At 32.6% G+C, this 12,974-nt stretch overlaps 1 protein-coding gene across 6 annotated transcripts in view; it reads left to right on the top strand.

The window, feature by feature from the left end:
- The window catches only part of LOC114344106 (glutamine--fructose-6-phosphate aminotransferase [isomerizing] 2), a 165,525-nt gene that overhangs the window by 111,156 nt on the left and 41,395 nt on the right, over nt 1-12,974 (top strand). For 3 of the 6 annotated variants that reach the window (XR_007699160.1, XM_050655390.1, XM_050655386.1), the window contains exons 6-7: nt 7,248-7,274; nt 11,989-12,006. The exons of 1 other annotated variant lie outside the window; for it this stretch is intronic. Coding sequence is in view for 4 of the 5 variants with exons in the window: in XM_050655390.1 (XP_050511347.1) it covers nt 7,248-7,274; nt 11,989-12,006 (45 nt within the window). In the remaining variant the exon portion in view is untranslated. The remainder of the gene's footprint in view (nt 1-7,247; nt 7,275-11,988; nt 12,007-12,974) is intronic. 2 more of the 6 variants (XM_050655388.1, XM_050655387.1) reach the window with 2 other exon arrangements.

Here is a 12,974-nt window from a genome sequence, read left to right as displayed (position 1 = left end):
AAGAAGTTTATAAAAGCATAAAAAGTATGATTAAAGGTGTGGAAATCATACAAGGAAAACTTACAAGCGTTTATGTAAATAGTAACCAAATAGGAACAGCGATTCATACACTGTAAATACACTGTTTAACAAATCCTATAATCTTTCTTATCACTAATATATTGAATGAAATAAAATATGAAAAATATGAATTTAATTCTTAATGAAAATACTTTTTATGAAACTAGACTTACTGTACTCCAGTTATGTATAATCTTAGTATTTATATTGATTTAATAGCAGTTAAAAGCTTCTTACGTATAGCAAGTGTAGGGAAAATTCATGAGTACAAACTACAAAAATATCAAAAAGAATCTTTACACTTGATGATCGTTCGAAAATTTTATTAGAAACCAAAATTAATAGAGTTCTGGATACATTTTGTAACATTTCATTCGAATTTGTTGTGATAATACAGTTTGTATTTGTACTACATTAATAGGGCTTTTCATTCACAGTCATTTGTTTCGAGCTTCTGTCAAATGTCGTATAATCCGTGTGTATCAATATTATACACAGACTATACAACATATGACAGAAGCTCGAAACAAATGGCAGTCGATGAAAAGCCCTATAGGTTAATACATTTTAAAGAAAATATATTTATTATTTAGTATGTCCATTTTATTGCTTTTAGTAGATATGTACCTAAAAAATAGTTATAACCCCTTATTGGCTGTGATTTAATCAACTAAAAATCTCATTTTTGCTACCAAATGCCAACTCTTAAAGCCAGTGTGTCGTATATTGTATAAAAATAACTTGATATTGTCGTTATTATGCGAACCGTGTATATAACTAAGATAAAAACTATTATAGCATTCCAAATCTGCTTCTATATGTTTAGATTTTTTTTAATCTTCACATTCACAGAAAAATTAAAAGGCTAACGCAGTAGTTTAAAATTCTAAAACGAATATATGGCTTAGACTGGAATACGCCGGTGTCTGGTCGGTCTGTGGGGAGCAGTATGCCAAAGGATAAGTTCTTGCGGATTGGTAATACTGAGGCGTTGATGCCTAATATACCGGAATATATATAATCTTCACATTTTGGAAGGATGAATCAGCTCATTATCTCACGGCTTTTAATTCGTCAGTGGTCATATTAGTCGTATTAAAGTTTTTGAGCATTATAAACATGTGAAGACTACAGAACAATTAGCCTAATGAGCCACTTACTCAAAACGTTTCTGAAAGTGGTACACGGCAGAATATATAAAAAATGCGAAAAACAGATATCATGGACGCAGTTTGGATTCCGCGATGTCTTAGGCACCCGAGAGGCTCTATTCGCTGTCCAAGTGCTTATGCAAAGATTCAGGGATGTTGACTGTGACGTGTATATTTGTTTTATCGACTACAAAAAGGAGTTTGATAGAGTAAAACATGATAAACTCATAAACATCTTGAAAGAAGCGGGAGTTGATGAGACTTGAGAATCATATATAATTTGTATTACAACCAAACTGCCAATATTAAAGTGGATGACCAATTGACAGAGGCAGTCTCCATAGATAGAGGAGTGAGGCAAGGATGCATCCTGTCCCCGGTGCTGTTTAATATATACTCTGAATGTATCTTCGAGCAAGCGCTGGGAGAACTACAGGAAGGCGTATTAGTCAACGGAGTGCATCTGAACAACATTAGATATGCCGATGACGCTGTAGTTTTTGCAGACAGTCTAGATGGTTTGCAAAGAATAATGTCGCGCATATCAGATATAAGTAGAGAATACGGACTCTCAATACGAAAAAAAACAAAGTACATGGTAGTCAGTAAGCGCGAAACATTAAATACACACCTTGTGGTTAACCAACAGCTAATTGACAGGGTCGACAGCTACACATACCTTGGTACCAACATAAGCAGCCAGTGGGACCACTCAAGTGAAATAAAACAACGCATAGGAAAAGCAAGATCAGCGTTCATAATGATAAAGTCTCTTTTCGGAAGCCACGATTTACCTCTTGCTACCAAAATCTCTATCATCAGATGCTATGTATTTTCTATGTTATTATACGGAGTAGAGGCCTGGACACTTTCCGAGGCTTCTTTGAGAAAATTCGAGGCATGCGAGATGTGGTGTTACAGGCGCATTTTGAGAATTTCGTGGGTGGATCGTGTGACTAATGTTGAGGTTCTACGTAGAATAGGCAAGGAATGCGAGATTATTAACACAATCAAAGAGCGCAAACTAGAATATCTTGGCCATGTTATGAGGAATGAACAGAGATATGGCTTGTTGCAACTCATTCTTCAAGGCAAGGTATTTGGAAATAGTGAGCCAGGGAGAAGAAGAATATCTTGGCTTCAAAACCTGAGAAAGTGGTTTAATACATCGACAACCGGACTATTCAGAATAGCAGCAAGCAAAGTTAGGATAGCCATGCTGATCGCCAACATCCGGAACGGATAGGCACCTTAAGAAGAAGAAGAGCATTATAGCGCTGGAAGACTTATTAAAGTGACTCGGTATAGATGAGTGTGGTTTTTAATAAGACTACACAAAGATACTACTATCACAACGAGCTTCGACCGAACAGATCTGACATATTTGTAAAACACATAAAAATAAACGATGTTAGAGCATGAAGAAGAAAGGTCGAGTTAATCAAAAGAAGATTGTGACTTATAGCAATAAAGCCAAAAGCTTCAAGGTCAATAGAGAACAAGTGGAGAAGACAAGAAATATTGAGATTAGAAACGTGGAAAAAAATGACAGAGTGACAGAGAGCAGACCAGAAATGAGCTGATTACTTGAATAAACATAATTTTCAGAAAACCTCTACAGCTTCCACGGGAGGGATACCATGTCAATGTCTTATTCTTTGTATTTTTTTGATTACTTATGCTTTAGCTACATTTTTGCTTTTCTGTTCTACAGTGTGTCTGCATAACTTGGAATCATATGGGATACTCTTTTAATATCAATTTTACGAAAAAAAGTCATTCTTTATAAAGTGCTCTGCATAGTCTAAAACCTAAGACGCAATCATCAGATATCAAATTTTATCAACAGTATACGAGGTATGTCAAAAAATGTGAATTTCGCTCAAGAGTAAGTGCCTTTACATTTCACAATATCGAAAATTATCGCCTTTATAAAACGTTCTGCATAGTCTAACAACCAAGATACAATTATAAGATATTAAATTTTGTTAATAATAATAATATCGTATGGCATTTTTGCCGGGGATATCCTTTCGGACAGTTCCGGCACCATTTACATCTTTAACCCTGTTTCAAGTAACTAGTGCCGATGTACACTAGCCCAAGAAGACCGATGGCTTAATGTGCTCTCCGAGGCACAGTGAGACGGCTCGTGTCATTATTGGAAATGAAAATGGTTTGTCTTTGACAGGGCTCGAACCCACGTGCACTGGCGTATGAGGCCAGCGGAATTGCCGTTACTCCACGACCGCTCACCTTTAAATTAAATTTTGTTAATTCTATACGAGGTATGTCAAAAAATATGAATTTCGCTGAAGAGTAAAGTACCTTTATTTTTCACAATATTGAAATTTGTTATTATAAAAAGTTGTTCAGAATTAAAAACTATGTTTCAATATGCAATTGCATCCTTCTAGTTGAAATATTGTGAACTATAAAGGTAGTTTACTCTTGAGCGAAATTCATATTTTTTGACATACCTCGTATATTTTGATAAAATTTGATATCTGATGATTGCAGCTTAGGTTTTAGACTATGCAGAGCACTTTATGAAGAAAAACTTTTTTTCGTAAAATTGATATTAAAAAAGTTTCCCATATGGTTCCAAGTTACGCAGACACACTATAATACAGGGTGTAACAAAAATACAGGTCATAAATTTAATCACATATTCTGGGACCAAAAATAGCTCGATTGAACCTAACTTACCTTAGTACAAATGTGCACATAAAAAAAGTTACAGCCCTTTGAAGTTACAAAATGAAAATCGATTTTTTCCAATATGTATATCGGAAACTATTGGAGATTTTTTATTGAAAATGAACATGTGGCATTCTTATGGCAGTAGTATCTTAAGAAAAAATTATAGTGAAATTTAGACACCCCATAAAAATTATATGGGGGTTTTGTTCCTTTAACCCCCCCAAACTTTTCTGTACGCTCCAATTTAATTATTATTGTAGTACCATTGGTTAAACACAATGCTTTAAAAACTTCTTTGCCTCTTAGTACTTTTTCGAAAAGTCAGTATTTATCGAGATATTTTGCATATTTGTCAAGTCCACCACATATTTTATATATGGCTAAGTACGATTGTGGAGACTTGATAATAATAGGAAAATTTATTCATGATTTACATTTTTAGGTATATTTTGAACCATATTAAAAAAGACGCCACATTTCGATAAAAGGTGCCTTAAACAAAAAATACAAAGAAGCAAAAAAGTTTTAAAAACACTGTGTTTAACTAATGGTATCGCAGTAATAGTTTAATTGGAACGTACACAACCATTTGGGCGGTTTAAAGGAACAAAACCCCCATAAAATCTCTATGTAAACATATTAGAAAAGAAGCCGCAACTCGATAAAAACTGCCTTGTCGAAAAAATACTAAGAACCAAAAAAGTTTTAAAAATATTGAATTTAACTAATAGTATCACAATAATAATTTAATTGGAACGTACACAAAAGTTTGGTTGGGTTTAAGGGAACAAAACCCCCATAACATTTTTATGGGGTGCACAAATTTCACTATAATTTTTCTTTAAGATATTCCTGCCATAAAAATGCCACATGTCCATTTTCAATAAAAAATCTCTAATAGTTTTCGATATATTGGAAAAGATCGATTTTCATTTTGTAACTTTAAAGAGCTGTAACTTTTTTTATGTGCATATTTGTACTAAGGTAAGTTAGGTTCATTCGAACTATTTTTGGTCCCAGAATAGGTGATTTAATTTATGACCTGTATTTTTGTTACACCCTGTATATGAAAATTTTGAATGTGGAGGACCCGTGCAGTCAAAATAGCAAGAAATCGGTAGAAATATCGGCCGACCGCGCAAAAGGTGGAGTGATAACCTGCCATGGAGGTATTAATCCGCCAATGAACAAGCAGAATTATCATCGAAACATCGTTATCACGTTATCGTAACAATCTTAACTAAATAAAAACAACTGAAGAGGGTCTATAGTCTATTTGGAAATCCTTCATAATATTTTAATTTAAATCATCTTTCCTGTTGCTGTGATTGATGAGTCTAAGATATTTTGTAAATACTTTATCTTCCATTAGTAACATTTAAAAAATAAGTGCTTGATCATTCGTTTGATAAATATTTTGATTATGATTAAATAATAATAATGCTTGTCTGGTTTTACCAACAAAAGAAGGCCTCAAAGAAAAGAGACATTTATACTTTATATCCAAGCAGCTATTGTGGCAGTTGAGAACCAACGAACTGTCAGCACTGATGGAATGGCCTCGTCCCATTCCAACAGTGAAGCGAGATAGGCGCCAACATACAAGAGATAGGTTCTAGCACTTCTAGAGAGACATGAGAGAGACAGAGAATTTGTCAGGTAAAATTTGCTACAACTACAACGTACCTGACTAGTGTTTGTTTACGAAAGATGGCGATTATCTTCCCTCCTTTACCTGATTATCTTCTATCTCATCCTGGCGCCATTAAATTTGCTTCATGGCGATTCCATCAGTGTTGACAGTTCGTTGTTGAGAACCCATCCACCAAATCAAAACTGGTGGTCTTCTTTCTTCTTCTTCTTTTAGCTTTTTCCTTTCAGTAAAAGTATGTAATAACTGAACAATCTTCCACGACTTTTCACGATTCTTAACCGAATGTTTATTGTTTTGATTGAAATTTTGACAGACGTCAAGCGTTGTATGACATATGACCCACGGCCAATTCTCACCATAGATATAATCTTCTTCTTCAGCCTGTGTTCATCCACTGCTGGACATGGGCCTCTTCCATTCGCTTTCATCAATTTCTACTCTTGGCAATTCTGATCTACTGCTTTCCCGCGACTTGTTTGATATCATCTGTCCACCTTTTCTGCGGTCCGCCTACTTCTCACATGTTCTCTCTTGGTCGTCTCCAGTTTGTTAATCTCTGTGTCCATTTTTCGGGATTATCTCGGGCAACATGTCCGACTCTTTGCCACTTGAGCCTAGCTATAGATAGGTACCTACGTTCTGCGACATTAGTAATCTTTGTTCTGTCACGAATGTCGATATTTAAAATCCTGTCTCTCAAACTAATCCCTAGCATGGCCCTCTCCATCGCTCTTTGGATTGTACTGATGTACTTTTATAGATATAATACGAATAGATAAGGTAAGGCATGGGCCGCTCTGTGCATCGAGGTGTAACGCCAATATGAAGGACGTCATTGGTCATGTCAGTATTCGCTTTGAGTGGTCTAGCCATCTTTGTGACATGCGCGGGATCGCTTGGTTAAAAGAGATAGATAGACCACCGATCGACTGCCCGCGCGTTACGTAATTTTGCTTAGTATGTCTTGTCTATCATTATTATGTCTATGGTTCTCACACCACTTCATGTGAATGTCAAACCCATCTATGTATGTGTTGGCGTCTTCTTGTTTATTTCCAAGATGTTTTCTGGGTCATTCAGTCATTCAATATTTGTTTCAGCTATTCTTTGATAGAAATCGAATCATTAAACTATACATACTGAACTCTTTCTAAATCTTATTATTATTAATTTAAACATTTGATTGAGCAATACTCTTTTAGCTAATCTACCAATATCGCCATAAAATGTACAGAGTTAATAGTTACCATTACAAACAAATTCACGTTATCTTAAAAATACTTATTATAATATTTATTACCATTTATATGAATTAGTTTATGTTTGAGAAAATGGAAGAGGAAATGAGGCAATCCGGTATTAAGATTTTATCATAGATTATATTGGTTTGAGGGTTGCGTATGTATAACCAAAAACATTAGCGAAAATATCAAGTTGTTTTTAAGTAATTTTACAATAACTACACCCATTCTTTATTACCACGTAATAAAACATTGTGAAATCCAATACATAAATCTACAGCTTTACTAATATTTTAATCTTTATGCTAACACAAAAATAATCGGAGAAAGTTTTTGACACGTAACAAAACGAATGATAATATCATGCACCGTTTTTTATTAACAATTGTTTATTTTATGTCGTTTTCCTTGTTACTCTATGGATTTGGTACACTGTAGAAGATCCATCGTCACCAACTCAGAAAGGTAGATAATACACATCCTTTAGTCTAACAAATGTCTTTTTGTACACATGGCTTGTCGTTAACGCATTTCTCATTTTTATCATTTGCAAAGAATTTATATGTTTTAAAAGAAAACCTATGTAGTAATAATAATACTCTACATAAATTCTTTGCAGTGTTCTTGCTTTATATATTTCATAGATATGTATCAGACTATTCTCTATTTTTATATAGTGCCTAGATATCAAACGAATGTCACATTTAAACAAATATTTAACGCGCCATCTTGGCATTTTAGGCCACTTGGCCAGGTGCCCCGGAGACCATTGCCTACATGATATTAGTGTTCAGCGATCCAAAAACCTCCAAGGAACGAGTTTGCAGTGATTTTGTATCAAATTTCCACAAAATTCCAGGAGACGAGATATGTCCTGAGCACCAAGTGCCTTGTAGACTATTGCCGTTATGATATTTGTGATCAAGGACCCCAAAAACCCCCCGAAAAATAAGTTTGCACTGATTTTGTATGGAATTCCATAAAACCTCAGAACAGGCCCGTCCTCGGCATCAGGTACCTTGGAGATGTCATCCCCCTCATCCCCGTCATGATATTCGTATTCAGCGACCCCAAAAACCCCAAATGGTAATATTGAACTCATTTCCGTCAATTATTTCCAAATTACAAATCCATTATGTTCGTCACCTCGAAATACACTTCGAAAAATGCATTTTTCTTGTTCAATAATGCAATTATTATCATTTTGACATCATTACTTTAGTTCACAAAATTGCCTAACGCTCTTACGAATCGAAGGCATATGACCGGATGGTCATTGTCATTGTGATCCATCCAACTTCAAAAAATTGGTAGGTTTATTGCTTCATTGCCTTCTCTATTAGGCAATGGAAATAATTTGGTATTAAGACATTATGTATGAAGTAAAGATATAGTCAGTTACTTCATTCCTTATCACCATGGTTTTTGTGCACCATTAAATGTATATACAAATATTTTCTAAATTTTTCTACCATATACCGAAAATAAAATAATTGGAATAAACAATATAATTATTTATTGATTTACAGATTTATTCTTATATTTCATAAAAAAAAATGCTACTAAATATTGATCATTTTAATATATAAAGTGCTTTTCTTCTATACACATATTTATTTCCTTTGGATAAGTTATACCAGGTGTGGTGAATCGTCAAACAGACCCTAGGAAACTCAATGGGAAATTTTAAACTGTCGAATTCCTCCATATCTGATTATTTTACATGAAAAGTCATGAGATACTATTGGTAAAGGACTGCAATCTGTATCGAAAACAAATTTAAAAATTGTTGCGAAAATATAATAAACGTAAATTGTTGCAAAACTTTTGCAAAAATATACATTTGCCAGAGTATTGTTATAAAAGTTAGGCCACGCGTAGTACAGAATGTGTATAACGGGTAGTAAAACATAAAATTGGTCTATTCGCTGTGAGCCGATGAGTAGAGGGGATTAAATTGTTTTCACCAGCTCTGTTAGTGGCAGTTCAATTTATATATATAGTCCAGGGCGCATCTGTTTTGAGATGGACGTTGAGAGGTGACTCAAATGTTTTTGCAGAAATTGCTTGAAAATAACTCAAATAATAATATTTGAGTTATCCTCCCACTCAAAATGGTCCGGAACATTGTTTAGATAATCAAAATGTCAAAATATGAAGGAAAAATTCGATTTTTTTATTGGTTTTTTGATTATAACTTTAAAACTGTTCATTTCTGAGAAAAGTTGTACCAACATAAAAGTTGCGTAATTAAATTTCCTACAATATAGAATTGGCTAAAAATTTAAGAAACAGTCACCCTTGTTGCAAAATAGCAATAATTGCGAAAAAAACCATACAACAACAAGTATTCGCATTTTACGTTTTTCAACCATTTATGCTAAACTTAGGACCTTCATATTTTACCCAGAAAAACTTTATAATATATTAAAATAACACTGTAAATTTAATTAAGATCGGTTTAATAGATTTTGCAAAATAAATTTTGCAATCCAGCTTTCGCAAGAAAAATCATTTTTTTAAAATGTTGCAGGACTGAAAATAAAGCAGATAGCAAGTTGAATTTTTTTTGCTTATAGAAGTGTACTGTACCTTTCATTTGCAATTTGCAAAATTAAAATCGATTAATTACCATAGCGTCAGGAAATTTTTTAAATAAACATTAATTTTTGGTTCTACGCGCAGGACAGCGGTGTTCGATTCACACAAATTGATTTCCACCAAAATTTCTTCCAATCGTTATCTAATATATTATTTTCTTACTCTATATTTTGTTGTATTTTAATATTTTAATTCCACAAAAATCAAACTAATTTTATTATTGTTCGTGAAATATTGTTTAAACAACTGCTTATGTTTAAAAATAATAAACTTTTATTCTCTAAGTTAAAATATATGAACAAAGAAAGTTTTTGCTAAAAAAAGTGTTATTTCAAAGGATAGAGTATGTGATTTTATTTTGCAATAAACAAATTTATTTATTTATATCGAAATTTAATAAAAATTAAAATGTATCAATCATTATCAATGGTCATTGGAATGCCCAATCAGAGCAAACTATCCGCTGTCCTGCGCGTAGCACCAATAATTAATGTTTATTTAAAAAAATTCCTGACACCGTGATAGTTAATCGATTTTAATTGTGACAATTGAAAATGAAAGGTACAGTACACTTCTATATGTAAAAAAAATTTCATCTTACTATCTGCTTTATTTTCAGTCCTGTAACATTTTGAAAAAATTAATTTTTTTTTGCGAAAGCTGGATTGCAAAATTTATTTTGCAAAATCTATTAAACCGATCTTAATAAAATTTACAGTGTTGTTTTACTGTATCATAAAGTTTTTCTGGGTGAAATATGAAGGTCCTAAGTGTAGCACAAATTGTTGAAAAACGTAAAATGCAAATACTTGTTTTTGTATGGTTTTTTCGCAATTATTGCTATTTTGCAACAAGGGTGACTATTTTTCAAATTTTTAACCAATTCTATATTGTAGCAAATTTAATTACGCAACTTTTATATCAGTACAACTTTTCTCGGAAATGAATACTGTTAAAGTTATAATCAAAAAACGAAGAAAAAAATCGAATTTTCCCTTCATTTTTTGACATTTTGATTATTTAAACAATGTTCCGGACCTTTTTGAGATGGAGGATAACTCAAATATTATTATTTGAGTTATTTTCAAGCAATTTCTGCAAAAAAATTTGAGTCACCTCTCAACGTCCAAATGTAGGAATATTTTTACAGATGAGCCCTGGTCTAATATTGTAATTAGTGTAATGAATAAAATAAAAAAAGCATAATTATTTTTACTATTAATTCTGTGTATTCGTTCAGTAATCAGTTTACAATAATATTTCAGTTAATAATTTGTGACTGTCTAGATAAATATCTATTTTTCTCGTTTTGTAATAAGTATATGACATACACCACTTTTAGAAGAAAAGTTTCAAACCGCGAGAGAGCCCGACAACGACTGCAGACGGCAGTTACAGTTGCTACTATAGACTTTGCTATAGACGTCGTTACTTTGCACTATTAATTTGTACCTATAATTATTAGCAATTGACGTTCTGCCGGACAGCAGTTGCAGTCAGATGTCGGAATCAGTCTCATACAAATTAATAATTCAAAGTAGTGACGTCTGTCACGGCGACAACTGAACTGCAACTGACGTCTGCAGTCGTTGTCGGAATCGTAACTTAAGGTAGTTGCAGAATTCAACAATTTCGAATTTTCTATTGAGTTTTCTATGGCCTGTTTGACGATTTACCACCATTATACAGTGATGACCGCGCTAATACCCGGCAAAATAACGCAAAAGATGGAAAACATAATACATTGTGAAGTAAAAAGAGATGAAACTTGTAGAGGTGGAAATTATCGATATGAACCTATAAATTGACATTGCATTACATAGTTTCCCACCTTTAGACCTATCGGAGGAGTATGAGAGCTGTCTTTATGACAGGAGAATTTTATAAAATATAAAATACTCGTGTCACAGACGTCTAAAGGTGGGAAACCGTGTAATGTAATGTTACTTGATACGTTTATATCGATAATTTCCACCTCTATTAGTTTCATCTTTTTTATTTCACAATGCATTATGCTTTCCATATTTTGTGTTATTTTGCCGGTTATTGGCGCGACCATCGGTGTATATTTGACCATATACATTATATACGTAAGACATTATATGTATTACATTATAGTCAAATATTCTTTTATCTTTTACCGCTTATATATCATATCAAGCACCCATACGCAAGCGCCCAGCAGCACTGCTTTTAGCAAGACTTCAACAGGATATTTTTAAAAAACAAGTTGTCGCTAGTATAATAAAAGAACTTATAGTGCTTGTCGCTCATACTAGAAAAACTTTATCCATATTTTTTGTTTTTTTTTTGGCGCAATCTAATTTGAACCGAAAGAAATAAAGTTTTACAGAAAAAATTTCAAACAACTAATATAAGTAAATTATAATATACATAGGCACATAATAATAAATAAAATAATTATACATAGGTACATAATCTAGTACACAATACAATATTATGATATTATATACCTGTTGAAGTTCTTATTTTGCTATCAATTTTTGTTTTTAATTTATGTTCTGTTTTTAATGTTGTTTGTTTTGTCCTTTGTTTTATTTATGGGCTTCTCCTACAGAGGCGGATTCCAATCCAGGTAGTACCTTTTGTTGTTTTTCTCTTTATGTTCTCTAATACAGGTTTTCATTTTTTTTTCTGTAAAGTTTCTAAATTAATCGATGGTAAATGAAAAAAAAATTTAGTAAACAGAAAATAGGGCAACAAATTTTACTGTACTAAGTAAAGAAATGCAAAAGAATCAAATTGCCAAAAGTGGAAAATAAATAACTATACACTGTTATTTATACACAAGTATAAATTAAGTATGCGAAAGAGGCTAAAATAAGAAAATAGGGTAGTTTAGTATTAGCTATTAGTATAGCTAGTATTGAATAAATCTAGCCAGTAAGAGTAGAAAACAAAATAAAGAATAGAGATCAGGAGGAGGGCAAATGATTGAAATAAATGGACATTACGCTTTTTAATCAATGAAGATGGCCTCAGTATCAGTGTAAAAAATTATGAAATAGTCTAGAAACTACACAATTTATTAATATTTAACAAAGTTGAAGAGTAATGCTAGTGCCATCTGTTGTCTCTCGAAACACGAAACCCCCTTCTAAAGAGAATCAGAATGTTTAAAATCATTATTATAATATTAATTAGTTTAATTTGTTTATTTGAAATAAGACTTAAAAAAGAAAGCCTGTATTTGACATTGTGCTTTAACCTAAACATCTAACTGCATTATTTTTTGTGGGATCTGGTTACTGGTGTTGGCTCTTTCAGTAAGTATGACTTTTTTTCTAATATTTCTAATACTAGTTTTAAATAGCTGTACAGTGTTTTGTCCCTTTATAGATTATTTATAAATCGAAACAAATTTATGTTATAATCATTATGTATACCTAATCTAAAAAATATTTTTTTCTACAACCGTGTTAAAAATGCAATTTTTAGCACTCCATATGAGCGTTAAAAATGCTACTTTAAGGCACTAGTGCTTTAAAATATTTTTAAGGCACTGCAGTTCGTATTGACCGTATAGACAATTTCGATGTAATG

Source organism: Diabrotica virgifera, chromosome 7 (assembly GCF_917563875.1).
Source record: "Diabrotica virgifera virgifera chromosome 7, PGI_DIABVI_V3a".
Taxonomy (NCBI): domain Eukaryota; kingdom Metazoa; phylum Arthropoda; class Insecta; order Coleoptera; family Chrysomelidae; genus Diabrotica; species Diabrotica virgifera.
This window is presented reverse-complemented; position numbering and strand designations above follow the sequence as displayed.